This window comes from Hermetia illucens, chromosome 1 (genome assembly GCF_905115235.1).
Source record: "Hermetia illucens chromosome 1, iHerIll2.2.curated.20191125, whole genome shotgun sequence".
Classification (NCBI taxonomy): Eukaryota; Metazoa; Arthropoda; class Insecta; order Diptera; family Stratiomyidae; genus Hermetia; species Hermetia illucens.
Window position 1 is genome coordinate 96,417,324 of NC_051849.1, and position 22,259 is coordinate 96,439,582.

At 44.2% G+C, this 22,259-nt stretch overlaps 1 protein-coding gene across 2 annotated transcripts in view; it reads right to left on the reverse strand.

The window, feature by feature from the left end:
• Positions 1-22,259, reverse strand: part of LOC119646389 — a 340,942-nt gene that overhangs the window by 139,033 nt on the left and 179,650 nt on the right. For both annotated transcript variants that reach the window (XM_038046834.1, XM_038046833.1), the window contains exon 3: positions 18,516-18,809. In XM_038046834.1, coding sequence (XP_037902762.1) covers positions 18,516-18,809 — 294 coding nt within the window. The remainder of the gene's footprint in view (positions 1-18,515; positions 18,810-22,259) is intronic.

A 22,259-nucleotide genomic window follows, 5' to 3' on the forward strand; every position in this document is an offset into this window, starting at 1 on the left:
GACCGTGATCTAGTCCTACTTCCCGAACTCAAAGCACCGACGGCCTCTGCCAACTCAGAAACGGTGACTGTTAATGCTGCCATCATCTGCTGCAGCTGAGCCATCTAGCTTGATGCGTCGTGAGACACTTCACCAATCACGGGTCGCACATGGACCTCACGGATTTTGTCCGCAGTGGCGGCTAACGTGTCTAGTTACCTCGGATCCGCACATGCCAAGCTGGCCTGTGTGTCCTCAGAAAGCCGCTGTAGTCACAAAGATTATAGCAGCTTGCTGCCGACCTTGTCACCACTCAACTGCTTTATTTCACGTAGCAGTTAGTTGGTGCACGGTCACTTAGCGTTAGTTCTGTCAGGAAGTGGTTAAACTTAACCGTCTCATTTACTAACAGTCACTTTATGCGCTGCTCTTTTAGTCTTTTGATAACGTCTTAGACAAGCTCGATTGCCCCCTCATCTAACCCGACCAGCGTGTGATTAAAGTAAGTTGCTCCATTGTGACGCCGGCCAAAGAGACTTTGGCCTCGCCCTGGGTGAACCATGCTAGCGGGAGTCTACGTCAAAACGATGGCACCCGCACGGCCACGGCAGCTACCAAAGGACTTGCCTCTACCCTATTGGTAGTCATGCTGAGCGGAAGCGAATAATGCACAAAGACCAACAATACGCAAGCCAAACGAGCAGAAAAAGAGCAGTGGAAAAGGAAAACGATCATGCACCGTCTCTTGCGGTATATTTTAAAGTTTTGTATAAAACAAAACCAAACTAAAATTTGTTTAGTGTCTATCATACGCACTTATCTCAGAAATGGTTGTGCCGATTGACATCAAATGGTGGGAAGGTGAGAGCTCTTCAAACACTGCCTCAGTTCTGCCCGGGTCGGAGATGCTTTATATAATTCGCAAAACACATAATTCGGATGACATGACTGGCATGACTGCGAACTATATTCAGAGCAGGTCCGCCCATACTTGCGGCCATAGCTTGGCCAGAGCTTAAATATTTTGTTTAAGGATTGAGGGATCCTAAATCCGCATCCGCTTGATGTCGGATCGGGCAAATAGGAAGCCACTTAATCCCTCTTTTTTTTCACGGACCCCTCGTTTTGGCTTAACACACAAGTTTTACGAATTATATAAAGGAGCATTTAAAATCTACGAGCCACAGGGGTGGGATAAGGCAGCGTCTGACGAGTTGCCTCTGCCCTGGTACGAAACCGTAAAGCCGTCTTCGCTTAGTATGTCCTAAATGAAAAACTTAGTTAAGGCAAGAAAAGCCTTACAACCTTGGAAGAAAGATACATTACACGAAATTGAAGTACTGATAATCTAAAAGATAAATATTATATGAAGTCTGACGCATCACTTTTTCCATTTCTTCTGAGTATATAAATTTTAAGATTTCGCTCACCCCTAACCAGTTTCGATACCATGTTCTCACGCTCCTGAAATTACGTAACTTTTTTATAATCATCATTATATACACATTCCTGTAAGTATATGCAATGATGATGACCGACCAAGTGCCCTCGGATTGTAGAATAAAGTGGAAACGTAGAAGCCAACGAAAACGAGTTCCCAGCTGGACTTTTGCACTTCATCATGAAAAGTCAGCGGTAAGTGCCCGCCGAAGAGAAGCAAAGCTCGATTTCAAAAGATACAAGATAGTCGCATGGAGAGGTAGATAAACTTTACCCGCAGTACGTACAATAAATTCGAAATCCATTGCAAAAAAGGGGAAAAAATCTTGGAGCTTTCAAAGTTTCGGTTGAAAAGTAGTACATTTTTGGATTTAGATACAGGGTGGCATCCAACTTGTAATAATTTTGAGGTTTATTGGATGATGAATGAAAGAAATATGAAAGCTTGATAACGTCCATACTTCTATATTGTATTCCATATGCACGCTCCACGGTTGACGACAATATCAAACAATTATTCTGGTGGGCACCCGGTTAAATAAATATAATACCGACTCCAAACGTTTGCACTTGACCCCAAACTCCAAGCCTTCGCAAACGTTTGGCGTTAGTGTTTTCAGAGCAGGCAAGCAAATACCTTTTGATTTGTCCAAAAAATCGACACTCGATCCGAAATCCTGCTGGCATGTTCTAAAAGCAGGCACTTATCGTACTGAATGTCGGTTAGATCGACTAAAAAGTACATTTAGTCATGTGGGCTATCAAATAAACATTTGTTGGAAAGGTGGGGAGTGCGGAGAGTCGAGAGTGATCATTTCCTTCACTGACTCATTCTCAAAAACCGCTCAATCGAAAAATATGAAAACAATCAAGAAGCTACCACTATATGATGCCTAGGCTCCGAAATACCTTCCATACCGATATCTGTTCAAGTTAATAGTAATATATTACTATAATTTTTAGTAATTGGACATATGCATATATTTCGTACTAGGTAATAATAGGACAAATGAGCAACCAAATGTTTTTATAAAAGAAATACACAAAACCTTTTAACATATTCGGTGCCAAATGCGCGGAGACCTCTTTCATGCGTAATTTGCTAACAAGGATTCTTCGAACGCTATCATATGATGTCCCTATGACCTCCGCTATATACCTCTTCGATCTGCCAACACAAAATCTTCTACTTTTTCCAAAATTTCTGCAATGAGAGCCAAGGATGGGCGTCCTTGGCGATGTTCATCTTCACTGGACATTCTGCCCAGCCCAGAGTCGCTCAATGTTATGTGTGACCTTGGTAGACATTTTTTTAGCAAACATTTTAATAGCCTTGATATCCTTCCGCTACGACAACCTAGTGCTCTAACCATTAAGCCATCCGGTCTAGTTGGATTCATTGATTTTAATTCTGTGATATATTTAAGGGTGGTTTCCAGTCTGTCAACAACAAACCGATGCTATAGGCATCATCTCGTAAGAGCTGTACTATTTCAGCGCAATGCTTTGTCGATAAAGTGACGTGAAGAACGCACTGGCCGACCTTGCAATGGTGGCGATCGTTAAAAAAGGAAGAAATTATGTCACAAGATTACCAACCGTTACGTATGTCGAAGAATCGGGGAATCAAGTTAAACACAAGATCTACAAAGCGACATATGCAACCCTCGGGGTTGCTAAGCCCGGTAAGCGGTTCATCAACCGAGGGACTTGGCTTTGGTCGAAAGTCGCGACGGATAGATGGCGAGAATATTTCGAACAGATTTCAATGAAAGTTAAGTATTTATTCAGTTTTATTAAAGCTATTGCATTATTGTCACTAAATTGTCTTTTATATACAAAAATATTTAATTTAATTCAAAAGAAAAATATTTGAAAAGCGAATCGTTTGAATTGACTTAATCATAGAACTTATCTTTTTTTATATTATTTACAATTATTCTTTAATTTAAGATGAAATACAAAACCAAAACGACCAGTCCGGTTGATGGTTGAGAACTGAATTCCTTCTTGCTTCTCAAACGTTAGAGGCAGAAAAGACGTCTCCCTTCATTTGTTTCTTTTCTGCCCCTAACTCATGGCACACTCGCCGGTCCTCCACTCCCGTGTCGTGATCCGCAAAGTGGATAGATCCGCGCCATCTATTCGTTGGCACTCGCAACATTCGAAATAAATTTCGAATGCCGCGAATCCTGCCGCGCCACATCACTCCGCCCCCAGATGAAACCTAGGGGTTTCAGCGACTGATCCCCGAACTTCGTTCGCCGTTAATCTGCAAAGCGGACACGACGTTGCTTCGGGGCGCACGCGGGTTTCAGCCTGGACAAAGAGACCGCCTTTTTGTGACCACCGATCTCGAGCTGGAAGAAATGTTCTCCCCGCTCGAGAACGCGGTACGGGCCCTCATATGGAGGCTGCAGCGGTTTCCGGACGGCATCCGTTCCGATTAGCACATGCGTGCATGTGTCCAGTTCCTTGGGCGAACAAGCAGGTATGGACGAGTGTCGAGAGGGTGGTGGCGCCTTGATACGTCGGAGATTGTCCCTCAGCAGACGCACCAACCCCGACCCCGTGAGACCCGATCTCTTGTCGAAGACCGGATCGCTTGGGAGTCTCGGGTTCTCCCCGTAAACCAGCTCCGCGGGGCTGGCAGCAAATTCCTCTCGGCGGGTTGTACGAAGGCCGAGCAGGACGAGAGGCAAGACTTGCGTCCAGGACGGATCGTCGCGTGCCATAATGGCGGCTTTCAGCGTCCGGTGCCAACGTTCCAACACCCCATTGGATTGTGGGTGGTATGCCGTAGTCCGCTGGCGTTTAAAACCAAGGAGTTTGCCTAACTCGGAGAAAAGGGTGGACTCAAATTGCATTCCCTGGTCAGTGATGACCACTGCAGGGACGCCAAAGTGAGGTATCCACTCTCGACAGAGGGCTTCAGCACATGATTGCGCCGTAATGTCTTTCAGAGGTATTGCCTCAGGCCACCGCGTGAACCTGTCGATGATTGTGAGGCAATACTTATAACCGTGCGAGTCTCGCAAAGGCCCTATTATGTCGAGGTGTATGGTGTGGAAACGCTTGGTGGTGCGGGGGAATGAGCCCACTTCTTTCCTAACATGCCTGGAGACTTTACACTTTTGGCATGCGATGCACTCTCTGGCCCAGGAATTGATATCCTTGTTCATGGAGGGCCAGAAGTATTTTCCGGTGACTAACCGGTTTGTTGTCCTGATGCCGGGGTGCGCCAAGTCGTGAACTGCGTGGAACACTTCCTTGCGAAATGTGGCCGGAATGTATGGCCGAGGTCCCTTTTCCGAGTCTTCGCAGCAGAGCGAGAGGTTTGAGCCGAAGATGGGCAACTCCCGAAATTTGTATTTGGGGTTGGACATGAGGCTCTGAAGTGCTGCGTCATCCACTTGCGCCTTGGCAATAGCCGAGAAATCGAGTGAGGCGGGGATGTTAACTTCGGAGACACGAGACAAAGCGTCAGCAACAATGTTGTCCTTCCCGGACACGTGCTGGATGTCCGACGTAAACTGGCTTATGAAGCTCAGGTGTCGAAGCTGACGAGGGGACGCTTTGTCGGGCTTCTGTTTCAAAGCGAACGTGAGAGGCTTATGGTCCGTGAACACTGTGAACGGCCTGCCTTCTAGGGAGAAACGGAAGTATTTGATGGACAGGTATGCGGCGAGCAGTTCGCGATCGTAGGTGCTGTAGTTCCGTTGAGCGGGATTCAACTGCTTCGAGAAGAAGCTCAACGGCTGCCAAACTTGGTCCACCTTTTGGTGAAGGGCAGCACCTACTGCGATGTCAGAGGCATCAACAAAAACGGCTAGGGGTGCATCTTGAAGAGGGAATGCCAAGAGTGTAGCGTCAGCCAGTTGTTGACGGGATTTGTCAAACGCGCAGATAGCCTCTTCAGACCACACGATCTCTCGTGTGTCCTTAGTTTTGGGGCCAGACAAGTACGCGTTCAAAATGGACTGGAGATGGGCGGCCTTGGGCAGGAAACGACGGTAGAAGTTTAGCATGCCCAAGAACCTCCTCAACTCCCTCACTGTCTTTGGACGCGGGAAGCTTGATATCGCTTGCACCTTGTCTGGGTCGGGCTGTATTCCTTCAGGGGAAATGAAATGGCCGAGGAATCTATAAGAGACTTGTTTTGCAAGTCCACCAGCAATCCATAGTGACACAGGAAGTCTGCGCCTAGTATGGGGAAGCTGACATCCGCCAGGATGAAACGCCACGAAAACGTCCTACGCAAGCCAAGACTCACGTCTACTTGCCTATACCCGTACGTGTTTATGCGGGAGGAATTTGCTGCCGCAAGTTTGAGCGGTTGAGGGAAAAGTTGATGATGCTGGGGTACGGGAAGAACCGAAACTTCCGCACCCGTGTCGACGAGGTAGTTGCGCCTGCTGAGGGGGTCGAAAATAGTTAGGCGACGTGGCGCTGCGTTCTGGGTGGCCGCCGCCAAGACCCCCCGCGGACCTAGTTTTTTGCGGTAGGAGAGAATCTACACGGTAGCGTACATCTTGTCGCTTTATCCCCGAATCTGCGGTGGTACCAGCAAATCCCTTGGTCCGTGGACTGTCTTGACGACCTGCTACCTGATCGCCCTTTTCGGGTGGCAGACCGTGAGCGTGCTCGCGATCTGGCGCCCGAACGCTGAGCGTCCAACATCGCCCGCATCTCGGCCATACTGGCTGTTAAAGCAGCAATCTCGCGCCTCAACTCACCCACCTCATCCGACGGTGGTTGAACGGCCGCCAAGGTTGGGCGTACGTACACCTCCTGGACCTGGTCGGCCGTCGCTGCCAGTTCCTCCAAGGAACCGGAGACGCAAGCGAGGATCGCCTGGGTGCCCTCCGGGAGCCGACGCAGCCAGAGCGACTTGATCAGGTCGTCGCCGATCTTGCTCCCACCCAATTGCCTCATTTCACGAAGCAATTGGCTGGGAGTTCGATCACCCAACGTTAAACCCGCCAGCAAGTGGTCTAATTTTGCCGACTCGCTTGCCGACAGGCGCCTGATCAACTCGCTCTTGAGCTGCACGTACGATGTCGACTTCACCACGTCGGACACCAGAAGTATGGACTCTTCGTCCAGGCCGACCACCGCGTAGTTGAAACGTGTCGCATCCGATGTGATGCCGGACATTTGGAACTGTGCTTCCAAATGCACGAACCACAGTTCGGGGTTCCGCCGCCAAAACGGAGGGACGCGTACGGCGAGGGCGGTCACTTGCGGGTCCGATGGGCCTGCTGCGTCTTTATTGTCAAAAGACATCTTGTTTCACTAAAAGTACGAGATTGAGATGCAACCGCGGTGAGTTTATACTGACACGGCAGGCCGCACCCACAAATGCACGCACGAAACGAGAAAAAAAACGAAGCGGACGCTATCCAGCGCAGACCAAAAACACCACCAAAAATGGAGGACTCGCGATGCCAAACACCTCCACGCCGTCTCTTGCAGCGATTTCAAAATTTTTTATTACTATTTTTTTAACTGAATAAATAAATAAATATTATATATAAATGAATAATAATTTCTCTTAAGTATAGCTCCTCGTCGGTGGCGCTGGTCGAGTTTGTCGGCTGTAGCTGCGGCGTTGGCGGTGCTGGGGACGTCCGTTTGTTGCTGTTGTTGATTGTTGTGGCACTGATGTTGTTGTTGTTGATACTGCTGTGGTGGCTGTTGCTGCTGCTGTTGAATTTGTGGTGGTTGTTGTTGTGCAGGAGGGCGTTTTTCTTTCTTGCTTGTGCTCCGACTCGGGATGTGGATGGATTTCTATTACTTGACAATGGGAAATCATCTATGGCGCGAGTATAGTCCAGAGTATATTCAGCATCCGAATAATTGCATTCTTCTTCAGTTGGCTCATAGTCTCCATTTATGATCTCAAAACGTTTCTTGAAAATATCACGATGTCTTTCTTCCAAGCTGCGTTCCAATTCATAGACCTTACGATGAAATTCGGCATCAAGATGTGTTGTTATCAGTTGTAACTTTTGAAGGGCACGAACTTTTTTTTTAAAATCGGGGTCACCAATTAAGTATTTATTCAGTTTTATTAAAGCTATTGCATTATTGTCACTAAATTGTCTTTTATATACAAAAATATTTAATTTAATTCAAAAGAAAAATATTTGAAAAGCGAATCGTTTGAATTGACTTAATCATAGAACTTATCTTTTTTTATATTATTTACAATTATTCTTTAATTTAAGATGAAATACAAAACCAAAACGACCAGTCCGGTTGATGGTTGAGAACTGAATTCCTTCTTGCTTCTCAAACGTTAGAGGCAGAAAAGACGTCTCCCTTCATTTGTTTCTTTTCTGCCCCTAACTCATGGCACACTCGCCGGTCCTCCACTCCCGTGTCGTGATCCGCAAAGTGGATAGATCCGCGCCATCTATTCGTTGGCACTCGCAACATTCGAAATAAATTTCGAATGCCGCGAATCCTGCCGCGCCACAAAAGAATTTATTCATCCTCCACTTCCACAAGCATCATATTTGCAGCAATTTCAAATGTCAACGCAACTGAAATTGGGGAAGTAATGAAAGCAACAGGACCTAACGACATTGCTTCTGCGTTTCGGAAAGCGAACACTGTGGCTCAGTACGCTCGAGTTATTCAGGAATGTAGAACACTATCTGACTGACAAGAAAAACAACAGTTCCAAAACAAGTCGGGAAACCCAAAGCTTGACGCTTCAGGTATAAAAGGTTTTGTGTTTCCCTTCGTGAGGAGTATAACGCAGTTCTCCATTAGCTGATAGCATTGACTGGAGATATTTAAATCGCTCACCTCTGTCAAGTAACCTGCCCAGAACTGAGCCATTTAAATATCTCGGGTCAATACTATCAGGCATGCGTATGCACGTGTCCGGATGGCTCAAGTGGTTAGAGCGCTGGGCTGTCGTAGCGGAAGGTCGCGGTTCAAATCTCGCTGGGGGCAGAGGAATTTGTTATCGTGATTGGATGTCGGACACCAGTCGACTCAGCTGTGAATGAGTACCTGAGTCAAATCAGGGTAATAATCTCGGGCGAGCGCAATGCTGACCACATTGCCTCCCACAGTGTACTGTGGTGTACCGTTACGGTCTTGAATGAAGTGCTCTAGCACACTTCAAGGCCTTGATCCAATATGGATTGTTGCGCCAACGATTATTATTATTATTATTATTATGCGTATGCACGATACTGCCTTCTATGCCGGCACAATTTAGTACTCCTAAGAACTTAAGGGGACTTTTTCAGTTAATTTCTAAAAGTTGGTAATATACTATTAGTAAGCTTATTTGAGCAGATATCGGAATGAGAGATATTTTGGGGCCTAGATTTCATGTAAGCGCACTTCCCTGATTCGTATTTTTGGGTTGGGTAGTTTCGGAAAATAAGTCCTGTCTCACTTCAAGTGCGTACATTTTAACTCCTTACTCACGCACTTTGCAATTCACGACTAAACTAATATCAGTACTAATCGAGACCTTTCATTTGATACCCTAAACAACTTAAACTCTACCTAAATTTATGTCACTCACTGTATGCGTGGGATTTCATAGTTCCCATCTGTCCACCAAATTTCGTTCGGATCGGTTTAGCCGTTTTGGAGAAAAGTGCGTGTGACAGACAGAATGAATCGATTGTGTGACAGACAGATGAATCGATTTTAATAAGGTTTTATTTTACACAAAACTTTAAAAAAGTAGTCCAACACAATGTTCAAGTTACCGTCCGATCCGGTTGCTGTACCATACCATGAAGATTTTTGAACGCATTCTTGAAAAGCGTGTTCGCGAAATCGTTCAAAATACCGTGTATCAAGCCGGGTTTGCCCAGAACTACACAACTACTGACTCAATACACATTGCCCGGTTACTCATGGAGAAACATCACCAGAAGCATCGCCCTCTTCACATTGCATTTCTGGATCTAAAGAAAGCCGTTACCGTGTGCCACATGAATTCATCTGCCATGATTTGCGACAACATTGAGTGCCAGAAGAACTTGTACACCGGGTTAAATTGCTCTGCCACAATCCAAAAAGTAAAGCGCATAGTGTGGCGGGACTATAAAGACCGCTTCGTGTCTCTGTCCGAGTTCATGAGGGAAACACCCTTTCACCACTCCTCTTTGTTCTTGTTATGGACGTCGTCACACAGCCATCCAACGTCCAGCGCCTTATATCCTGCTTTATGCAGATAATGCTTCCTTGGCGCCTTATATCAAAGCTGATCTCCAGCAGCTTGTTCATGTCCTCATGTCACACACATTCATAGATTTAATCTGAATAAAACAGAATTTTTGTCGACCAATCCTAATGAAGCAGATACTATCACTGTCGGTGGCAATAACCTGCCCACAACCCACAATTTAAATACCTCGGATCAACGCTATCAGCCAAAGGAGAACTGCGTGATGAAATTGCTTGGTGCATTAGCGCAACCTGGATGAAGGGGCTTTTCCGTAATTGGCATTCTTTATGATCGACGTATTAACATCTCAAATTTAAAATGAACCGCATTGTCGTCCACCCTGTCGCCCTCTACGGTTCTGAGTGTCGACCGACTATAAAAGACAATGAAGAGCGTTTCGCGGCAAAAGGGGCGAAGATGTTGCGTTGGACCAGTGGGTCCATCGTGAAAAAATTGCGAGGGAGGCTTCTTCGATGGTATGGTCATGCAAATAACGATAATGAGAATTCATTTGCCAAGATTGGACTGAACATCGAAGTCGATGGTAAACGACCAGAAGGCGCGCTGAAACAACGGTGGCTTGATACGCTGGATGGGGAATTGAAAGCTTCACGACTGGATCCAGATCAGGCAAATGACAGAACAAAGTTATGCAACCGAGCACGATGAACCTTCAGACAAAAGCTAAAGAAAAAGAAGATGGTAATTATTGTTGAGATATGATCGGCGTTGACCATAACAGATAACCAACAGCGAAGGACGAAGGAAGGGGCAGTCAATTATTGCAACTTTCAATACCCTATTAGTCAACGTAACACGAAGCCTGCAATAGGACAGTGTAATTTTATTTCGATAAAGTAAAATTTATAGTAAAGAGATCAGAGCGTTTAATTGAAATTTTTTTCTCTGCGGCGCAAGTGCAGCTGTTAGCCATGTCCCGAGTGGGTGCCATAAGATCTGACTGACTGCCGAGACTTGAAAGCGTATCGAGGAACGTGGTGAATTGAATGTTCTTGTTGCGGCGGTGAATGAGGGTAAACGAAATCATTTCGGCCATTAATACGCCCAAGTACGGCAGGGCAGCTGAACTTGATGGTCTCCCTGTGAAACTGTTCATCACAGCTCCTACCGTGTCTGCAGAGCTGCTGGGTCTCTCTACCTATAAAGGAATTGATTGATTAGAAACCAAAGAAAGGCAGCCGTGTTGAGTGCGACTATTGGAGGCCCATTTGCTTGCTCCCTCCGTCGCAAGGATAATAGTTAAAATAATCCTGGAATGCAATCAAGAAATACCTCGAAAGCTTGTTCGACAGAGAGCTGGCTTCCGCTCTGGATTCTTCTCGGGTCTGCGTTTTACTTGTTTTTCATCGAGTTCGAGAAGGCTTTCGACAACGTCAACAAGAATTGTATCTTGAGTGCCTTACTCCACACAGGAGTGGTATTCTATAGGAACTAATAGCTATTATCAGGGCGACATATGAGTGCGCAAAATGTTACATACTGAATAAAGGCAAATTGTAAGCAAAAAAATTGAAGTTCAACACGGTTTCCGACAAGGTTGCAATCTGTCCTGATGTTATTCCTTCTTGTTATCGATGATGTTATCCATACTGCCTTGTCTGGAGGAGGTGGAGGACTTCAATCGACAGTGATATTTTTCCTCAAATACCTCGACTCTCGTGGCATCTGTTAACTCACTCGCAGAGTCATGGACCTTAGCGAAATGGTTCTGGATTTGGAAAAAAAGAAAAGCAGAGTTAGAATGAAAATAAATACTAAAGAAATCAAGGTTCTTGGTTTGACTGGTAATTGATCTCTTCTTATCTGCGCTAACGGGCACAACGTTGAGGATGTTGATAAATTTGTCAATATTGGTAGCATTGCTTCTGCGGACGGTGGCACCGAACTACTACGAGCACTGGATCCGAGTTCGCTGTTTTATCTAAAATTTGGAATTGCAGGTATTTGCGCTTGAAAAGGAGGTTATTCCATGTCTATTATTCAAAAGCTCCCTCTCGAACGACAAGCTGAATCAATATACGGGCTCATGTACCAGCAGATATCTTAACTAAAACCACGCTTTAAGAAAGAGCGACAAATCCATCGCCGGCTATGCAATGGAATCCACGATCTCAAAGTGCCCAACGTGTGGATGGCTCCAGAAGCACATGGCGCAGGACAAGAGGAGAACCTGTAATCATCGAACTGGCAACAATAGCGAGTTGGCATGATGGAAACGCTATGCTCCGTTTAAGGGATATTGGCCAACATATGCGAGGAATTTGCAGACATGGGGAGGCTCCATTGAACTCGATACAAATTTATACTGTTGGTGATAGTGCTTGATGAATAAATATGGTCGCACCTGTCTATCTTTGCCAAGAGCAAAGAATTTGACTGGTGTTAATACTACAGATTTTCAAATTTTTCCGACAAAGCCGAGCTTACTCAAACGCCAAAATCAATGACCGTGTAGTAAATCACATAAAGTGCATACCCTATAATCTAAATTTGCGAATCTATAAATTTGTTGTTAGGATGAAAGTTAACTAGTTTTAAACGAAAAAAGAGAATCAATCACTAAACTACTTTCAGTCTAGTAGGTTCATTAAAATTGCTCAAAATCCAATTCAAAGAAGCCATTACCTCAAAAATCAGTTTCAAAGTATCCACCTCACCATTTATTCTAGTTTTCCAGAAAGCAGGCCTACACCAATCAGTTTCAAATAATCTTCACCCAATTTCCATGCGTCATTGAGTCTATCGGCGCATTGGTTCAAGTAAGTACATATTCTAATTGAGAGCAATTATTTTTAGATTCATCTAAAAATCTTGACTTTCAGTTGAATATCTGACTCAGACCGCCAATTCTACCCTCAATCCGATTTGAATGCAACCGAAGTAACAGAAAATCTGATTCAAGAATGAAAAGCACAGAAGTGGAAACTCAACGATGAATAAACAAAAGATATTTTTAAATTTAAGAAAATATATAGATCAAATCGTGTAAGTAGGTGTTGGTGTAGTGTGTTGATGCCGAAAGTAAATTTACCACGTAATGAGCGTGACTTTGTTTCTGCTGCTGTTACAAGAGCAACAAAGCAACACACGTCCCTTACGTAACAAACAGCATAATGCAATAAATCAGAAAACCAGATAAAATGTTTAGATAGAAACTGCACGAATCTGGAGACTATCATCTCGAAAAATCACTCGTCAGAAAACGAGGGAAATGATTTACTACGCCGGCAACATGATCTTCATTCCGCAAGATGCTGCAAAAAGTAGACGAAAAGCAATTTATATTATTGCAGGTATTTTAGGTAAAATAACGTTGATCTGGGAGAATCGCGATAAACTTGTTTTTTTACGGGCGAGAAAGTTAGATTGAGGCTGTCCAACAGTGATTCACGGCAATCGCAGTATGTTCTTCTTTAGATATTTGCCGAAACATACATTCAGCAGAAAAATTACGAGGTAATTACTAGAATTACACCTTTTTTCATAGGACTTGTGTAACCACGTATGTACAAGAACTTAACTAATTGTAAACACTTTTGTAGATTTATTGTGCTTCAGATTTAATGGCTTAGTACTCCTAAACACTTATTTGCGCTGGGACAACAACATGAGAAACTTCTCACATAAAAAGCTCCCAGTGCTAAGCAGGAATGCCCTTTCTTGATATTAGGTGTTTAGCGATTGGTTGACCTTGGCAATTCTAAGAATAGAACGCAATTAGTGCTGTAGCAATGCGCTAGTCAACGTTTTAAAAATAGAGGCAGACTTGAAAAAACCCTACTTGGCTACGTAAACCTTCACAGTCGGTGCAAGTTTTAAATTTATCGAATTTGAAACCTAAAAAAGTCGTTCGGGAATATAGTGTTAGCAGCGCAATACATGACCGCCAACCATTCCATCTCGGAATCTGCGAAAGACAGATTGGGCGACGTACAAAACAGAACTGAGTGCCCCTCTCTAGCAGGCGCATCAAATCAGGATGGAGGAGAACAACGGGGACACTTATCAACCGAGCTCAGGAGCCTGATTCAGCTGTTGGGTAGAAAGAAAGACCTAAAGCAGAGCATAAGGTCGACTAAGCGATAATCGTGGAGACGTTTTAGCGAAAAGACTAATTCTGAGATGAACTCGCAGATAAATCATATCCTTGTTAAAGACCGTAGCCACCAGGTGGGTAACCTACGTTTGCAGAGTTAGAGGTATACAGAAGGCGCTGAGATGGTAAACAACTTGCTTGAAGTGAACAGCATCCAAAATCTCAACTCAGCATCGGCAGGTGCCTATACCCCTTAATCCAGAGACTGGACTCTGGCATGCAAAGCGATATCGCCGCGGCGAGTAAAATGGGGTTTGAACTCGTTCTGCAGGGTCGGATATCATCATTGCAGGCGACGTTAATGGTTATGTGGGTGAAAAGGCAGACGGCAACGGACACTCATGACCTTGTACTTGTAAATAAATAGGTCATTAAACTATTGCCTCATCTCATCATTTTATAATGGGAACAGTAGAACGCAACTTGAATATATTGTCATAAGACGTCCACATTTTATCACCGTCACTGACAGCAAAACCGTGTCCTATGAGACTATCGCACCTCAGCCCTTAATTGCCGTCTTGTGAATCAAGGAACGTACTGGCCTGCCGCGTATTAGATGGTGGCGATTTCGCGAGAATAAAGAAGAAATGATCTCACTTACGCGACTACCAGCCGCTACGAATATCGAAGAACCGCAGAATCCAATTAAAAACAAGATTCACACAGCGGTCTTTGCAATCCACAGAGTAACCAATCCAAGTAAGCGGTTCATGAACCGATGTTCGAATGAAGATCTATGAAAAGAAATGTCTCTACCAAAAGTTTCTCGACATAAAACGCTAGCCAATTTAGCCAACCAGAAAGCAAAGAAAAACATCATTGTGGTACAGCCAATCCATTTCAAAGATCTTTACGATAACCTGGACGCTTGGGATGACGCGGGAGATCTGTATCGACTGTATATTTCTGTTGCGTCAATGACAAGAACGATACTTTGCTGACCGACATATCGAGCCGCAACGGATAGATAGCGAAAATATTAGGAGCAAATTTCGATGGAAGAATTGGCTCATCCTCGACAAACAGCAATGTCACCTGTCAGCGCCACTGAAGTCGGGGAAAAAATAAAACAAATGAAATCATGGAAAGCAACAGGATCGAACGACATTGCTTCTAAGCTCTGAAAAGCGAAGAGCTGGGATCCAACCCTACGGCTCAGTGAATTCTTCACTCGGGTTATTCAGGAAGGTAGGACACCATCTGGCAAGAAAATACCACAAATTCACCGCAATGTCATTCGCCCTTTCGCCCTCCATAGTTCTGAGAGTTGGCTCACTATGAAAGCCAATGAACCGCATTTCACGGTAATGGAGACGGATTTTACGTTGGACTAGTGGCGTAACATTTCTTGATCATACCCGAAATGAGGTTATCCGCAATCTATATGAGGTTGCATCGATGGTGGAAAAATTGCGAGAGATGCGTCTTTGGCGGTATGGTCAAGTAATTCGCACTAATGAGAATTCACTTGCCAAGGTTGGTGTAAACATCGGAGTTGATGGTAAGATGGGAATTTGAAAACCTCGCGACTGCATCCAGATCAGGCCTTTGATAGAACAAAATGGTGCAATCGATCACGATGAGCCAATTTCGCTTGTGAACAGGACAGCCTAAAGAAAAGAGATTCCTCGTTGTCCTTCTTCTTCATTATCTTCATTATATATACCGCGAATGCTTAGTACGCGCTTATGTTCCAACTAACTGGCATGACGTGAAAGTAGCGGTGAAAGGGTAGTATAGGTCGCAGGGCCAAAACATCAATTGGTATGCATGAGGATGGCGCATCAAACCTGGGAAACGCCTGATGAATCAAAGTCAACAGCTTTACTACCAAACCCTATCTCCATCTTCACGTGGTGTTCGTTGGGAGTTCTTTATTAACGAAAAGCTGCAGTCGGAGAAGCATCAAGGCGGGTCTCCTACGTCTAAAAATGGGACAAACTGCACCAACTGGTTCTCCAAAATGGGGACTGGCCACCGCTGACAACCCTAAACGGAAAATCGAAGTTACGAAACCACGGAAGAAGCCTCCGACAGGATGGATTTTACAACGACGGACACGACAATGATAACGGACTAACGATTTGCGCTTTTTTCTCATGGAACGTGCACTCCCTCGCCTCAAAGCCTGTCCGAAGTACAATGAGATTTTAACAGTCAAGCAAGGACGGAACCCGTATTCAGGGGCATATCGGAGCGATGGATTGAGTACCTTCGGCGAGTTGGAAGTCCCGCCAACTGAAAACAAAAACTGCTACCGCCAAGCATGGGAGAAACAGTCCGTACAATTCCTCGACTTAAAAACTATAAGTCGCTAGGAGCCGATGGAATTGCATTTCAATTGGTTGAATATGGAGGCGGCGCACTACACCAAGCGGCTCATTAACTTATGTTTAAGGTGTGGGACAACTGGCAACGAGGCATTATCTGTCCCATACATAAAAAAGGAGATACTACACAGTACAGCAATTATAGATGCATCACGTTGCTGAGTACCATCTACAAGATATTCTCCGCTATTTTGCTAGTTCGGCTAGCCCCATACGCCCAGAACATCATTGGCCCATACCAAAGAAGCTTCACTCCAGGCAAATCAGCAACAGATCAGGCGCAGGAAGCGATGGAAAAACAGTTGGAATATGACCATCAGTTGCGCCATCTTTTCATTAACTTTAAGGCCACCTAAGAAAGCATAGCCAGGGTAAAACTTTACACGCCCATGAAAATTCGGTATCCCTACGAAATTGATAAGACTAACTAGGCTGACCTTCACCAATGTGCGAGGCCAGATAAAAACATCAGGCTCACTTCCGAAACCATTTAACATCCACAACGGTCTAAGACAATGTTCTATCATGTTTCCTCTTTAACCTGGCCATGGAAAAAGTGATCTGCGATACTGATATAAATGCCGAAGGCACCTTCCTCTTCAAGTCTAGTCAATGTTGATGATATTGACATTATGCGAAGAACAAGAAGAGATGTACAATCTAGCTTCATCCAGATGGAGCAGACTGTGATCGGCGCGAGCTCTTGCTCTGTACATCAATGAAGGCAAGGCCAAGCACATGATGGCAACGTCAACACCAAAGAGCAAAGAAACGACAACATCAAATTGTACTGGTAAAATGAGAACAATAACAGACTCACGCTTGTTGGCTGCCAACAGCATACAATACTGCTTTTACCAGTCCTCATGTTCTTCTTGGAGACTTGGGTTCTTAGCAAGAAAAATTGCAAACTCTTGGCTGTGTTCGAGAGAAGAATCAACCGAAGAATTTTTGGGCCTCTACATGAGAATACCACGAACGACCGCCTAGTCGTGGATAAAATCCGGCTCAATAGGTAACGGTGGGCGGGTTATTTAATCCGTATGGGTAAGAATGATCATGGCTGGAAAATCTGTAAGGGCAATATCTATGGTAGAAAAACAAGGCGTGACAGATCTTGCCTCAAATGGGGCGATAGTGTACGTCAGAATGCCAGACAGTTTTTAGGGATATCGCATTGGTTGACCTCGACGCAAAACCAGAATGCCTGGGGTTCCTTACTAGGGTAGGTCTAGACCGGATAGCGGTTGTTGCGCCGTTCGTGATGATGATGGTGTCCTTCCTTGTCTAATGGGCATGGATGCAGATCACCGCTTATGACGAATGCACTTACTTGGAAGTACACAATATGATTTCGTATGTTCAAAATTTTTGATAATTAAGATGTTGTATAGGCCTTTTTCTTCAATTGTGCTGCTCCGATGCAGAAGGTATTGAAAGTTATAAATGACATGCGTTTCTCCTTCGCTGAGTTTCCTGAGTTTCTTTGGTTCCCACTCTAGCTGTACATTAAATAAAGGCCGTGGTACTCTGATTCACTTGTTAATGTTATGTACCGATTTGATTTTGAAGCTCTCCTCTGAAAGCGTTTCGCGCGAAATTTTGTTAGCAACAGAAAATTTCAAAAGAACTTTTGGCTCAAAAAAGCTGTTTAGATATACATATCAAAATGCGGCAAAAGGTAAAAAGTTGACTGATGTAAAAAGACTGCAAGCAGATACTAATGATGCATTCGCCATAAAACATTGGCATGTATGTCGTTAGAAAATAAAGGGGGAAACAACCGGTTCTGCTATAAGCGACTCGTTGAAATTAAAAATCCCGATACGTTTTGATGACAGGGTATGACTGAAATGATATTCTTTCGAGCAACTGATCTTGCAAGGGGTTAGCTCTCCTAGATAGCTGTGATAATATGATATTTATGCGCAAGTAAGATTTTATTAAGTTGAACGACGCCTGACCTAGAGAGAGCGTTCAGAGCGTTGCCCTTCCACGTATTCACTGAGTCACGAGGCTTCAAGGTGTAAGGAAAGTTCCTCAATAGTGTCTGTCACAATCCTATCATGAGGGGATAACACACAAAGTGTCTGTTAGTCAAAAACTAAGGCTTAGCCAGTGCAGAGAACTGGTCCTCGGAATAACGATACTTGAATAATAAAATCATTCATTATACTTTCGGCGTTGTCGGAAAGATTAGTCTTTTCTCCTAACTATAATTAAGCCTGATAAAACGGCATATACAGCATTAAATAGAATGAGCGCTCAGTTCCAATTCAATTAAACGCATCAGTGAAACATTTAAGATAATAAATAATAAAATCAACAAAAAACAAATGTTGGAGGCTTTTATAGGTGGAAGTTTCCATCCGGAACGCCAAGTTAAAAATAGAATAACTGAGCCTCAGAACGTCTTGCTATAAGTTTTGGTCATACTTACTCCTCTTGCATTTCGATTCCACTATCATCCAAACACGAACTATTATTATTGTTGCTGTGATTATAATTATTATTGTTGATCATTTTACCAACAACGTTTATGCCACCGCCATATCCGCCTCCACCTCCGCCACCGACAAAACCGCCGCCGCTGTACTGTTGCTGTTGTGCTGATATCGTGGAGAAGTTTTCCGCGGGAAAGCCAAATTCACGTTCAGCATGCTCCGGTAACGGTGTAGGAGTCTCGAAGACTAATGTCTCGACCATTGAACCTTTTGACGAACCAAACGAAACCCTGCAAAAAACCAGAGAAGGGAAAACTCCGCGTTAGTTAAGTTGGCTGAGCTCAATGAATTGATTTACACGAAATCATTTATTATAAACATTAGCAGTAGTTTTTCATGCTTCATGTTGGCCTGTGCACGGACATTTCTCCTCAAAATAAAATGTCATGATTTAAATAAAAGTACTTGCAAGATGGTCTTGGATGACACGATCTCGACGAGGTTTCAGACAATATATGGGAATGGAGACGATCACGAAATCTTGAGATCTTGGAGAGCTGGGACTTTTCTTTTCAAGTATCAGTAACAAGCCACACGGCGCTTTCGAGTTGAAACCGGCGTATCATTCTCCCGTTTCAATTCAATCTTGTGCTTCTCGGTCACGTTCTGAAATGTTAAGGAATTGCTGGGAGATGTCTGATTAAATAGGTGCATGTGGGTACTTTGTGGTTCGCAGAGTTGCAAGTTATGTGGTTTGAAGGAATGTGAATAGATAATCTCCGGCGCGATTGCAACTGTTTGTTTGACTATTATTAGCTCAGACCAATACAACATATAACCGATAAAGTGAAGCGTGAAAGGACAAAATTGTAATACGTCGCGAGCTGGAAGCATCAAAAGACCACATAGGCTTCATAGAACTGCCAATCCAGGCAGAAATGCTCCGCAGAAGCAGGAAGTAGCAAATAGGGATCTTGCATGTATTTCGCAACCTAAATGCAGCTTCACGGAAGTAATCGTCAAATAGTATTTCCATACCGTTTCACTAGAAAGTAAGCGAGCGCACCTCCAATCAATTCTGTCAACCCTGTGTATCAAGGATTACATATTTAAGAGATCCTCGCTAAAGTCTGAAAGTCTACCTTATTGTGAAGTCTGCCATACGAAGTTCTAAAGAGAAATAAAAAAATAACAGCTCCAAGCAAAGAACGTAAAGAAAAAGGATGTTGGAAAACGTTTTTCGATCAAATTAAAAGTGCATTGTCAAATTATTCATTAATAGTGCATAAATTGTGAGAACAAAAAAAATGACTAATTCGGCTAAATCGTGTCAAGCGCGATATTGTTAAAAAACAAAAAGTGATAACTTATCAAGAAATGAAAATAATAAACAACAATAAATTGTGGTGGGATACATTCCTTCCTGGCTCTGTGGAAGCGTCTCCACTAGCGATTAATGATAATCATGTTCAAGCTCAGGGAAAGCATCTCATTTCCAATCTCCATCTTCTACTCCATCGAAAAACCTCGTGAAAGAATAGACAGAAACTTCTTGCAAGTTGTATTTGCTGGAAAACAAACAAGGTTGATGTAAGCTTAAGAAAAGAAATTTAGCAAGTGTAGCGGACCACATACAACGGTCTTTTGGGGGGGCTAGAGAAGTTAGGGTACGCACGGTTTTGGACTCGCGGAATGGATCGCCGTGTTACTCCCAAATAAATACCTCCCCGTCATCAGAGAACTAGCTTGGAACAGTTGTTCGATCCCGCACTCCCGCCTCAGTGAGCCCTTAAATCAGGGAATTTATTTCACCAACGAGTGGAGGGAAGGAGTTGCTAGTTTAAGGGACCCCTTGCCATCCACTCCCTACACCGACCGAGCTCAATCTTCTTCACAACAAGAAGAACCCAAATGTACTGCGTAACACAACTTCATTTGCCAGTGCTCCTCAGCATCTCTCTGATAACGTTGACTCGAGACAGCTCCCCTGTGTCTGTGTAAAGTTGTTCACGAAACCCATTCCACCTTCCACAAGAGAAAAAGGTGTGGTCGGCGTCGTTCGCCACTCCATGGCAGAACAAATAATCATCAGGTCATGACTTCCCAATCTTGTGCAGGTGAGACTGAAAGCCTCCATGCCCACTCAGAAGTTGGGTACGGAAATAATCAATTTCACCATACTTTCGATTCAGCTACAAATCTTAACTGTCGATGATCCGCGCCGTCCTTCTACCTACACCCTTTCTTGAGTCTTCTCCCTTGGGGCTGTAGATGGCTGGTTCGTAATAGGTATACGCCACTCGGAAAGCTCTACTTACCAAGGGTATCAGCCTATACCTCCGCAGGTTAGAGAAGAACAGAATGCATTACTCCCATAAGAACACGTTTCCTGGTAGATATAGGGCCGAGACTCCAGCTGCAGCCTTATCCCCTGCTGCCCTGATTTGCTCGAAGGAACTCATCTTCGAGTCGAACGTTAAACCAAGGTAATTAACCGTTAGTTTTGACTCTATAATCCGCTCGCCAATGGACATGGTTTTCTCCAGCGCAAGGCTGAAACCATGAGCAGTCATCCATCCGTTTACCCGCCGCATCAATATACAAGTGTGCTTTGCTCCTGTTCAATAATCCGTTTAGCAATAAATGTCGCAACGTCATCTACATAACCGATCAGGTACAACTCTTCTGGCATATCTGGCCCCATGATGGATCCCTGTGCTACTCCCGACGTGATCTTCATTTTCCTTCGGCCCTCTAGAGCAGCGAGCAGTCTCTCAGCTAATCCTTGAATATCCGCAAGAGATAGCTCGGCACATGGAATGATTTTTATAATGGTATTTCTCACATCAAGCCTTACGAGGAGCACTAGCTGTCGAGATCGACGACTGTGTGCCTTAGCTCAATGAACCGCATCCGCGACCTCCATGACACCATCAACCGTGCTCTGAGCCCGAACTGCGTTGTTGATAAGTCCCCGGCAACACGGCATGCTTCAGCGAATCTACTTCAAACGAATTTTTGACCACTTGCTCGGCCGTGTCAAATATACACAGTGATCGGAATGCACACGGCAACTAAGAATCTTCTTTCCCTTTGCTTATAAGCATGAGCCTCGCCAGCGACAAACAAAAATGCTCTCCTTCAGGCAAGCACTAAACGCGCCAAGCAGCAAATATGGCCGTGGGTGGAACACCAGCTTACATACTCCTGCTGAAATACCATCAATATCTGGCGCCTTTTTATGAATAAAAGGCAAATCTGAATTTCAATTATCAAAGTTAATGAAGTTTTCACGGCGAGCAGTCCAGACTGCTACTAAAAAGCTTAATGGCTACCACGCTAATAGACGAAAAGCGGGAAAAAACGTGTGCCCGCAACGCGGGAGGATAAGAAGCTGATTCGCGAGTTTGTTAAAAACCATCGGCTGAGCTTGCTGCGGATCTGCCGAAGGAAGATGGAAAACTTATTAGTGCTCGTATCGCAAAAAAAGACTTGTCGAAGAGGGTCCTAAGTGTTGCAAAGCTATAAAGTAGTTTTTGCAGCAGCAATGTCAACATTGCAAAGAAGGAAATTCGATTACATATTAGGGCTCTCTCATAATTGTTCCAAATTCAGAAATGAATGATTCTCGCTTTTTCGCAGTTTACGGGTCACCGAAGAATATCATCTGGATTGTGAAGCGTCTACTGTCAAGCCCGTAAGAAACAATATTATGCTCTGGATGTATGCGGCTACTAGGG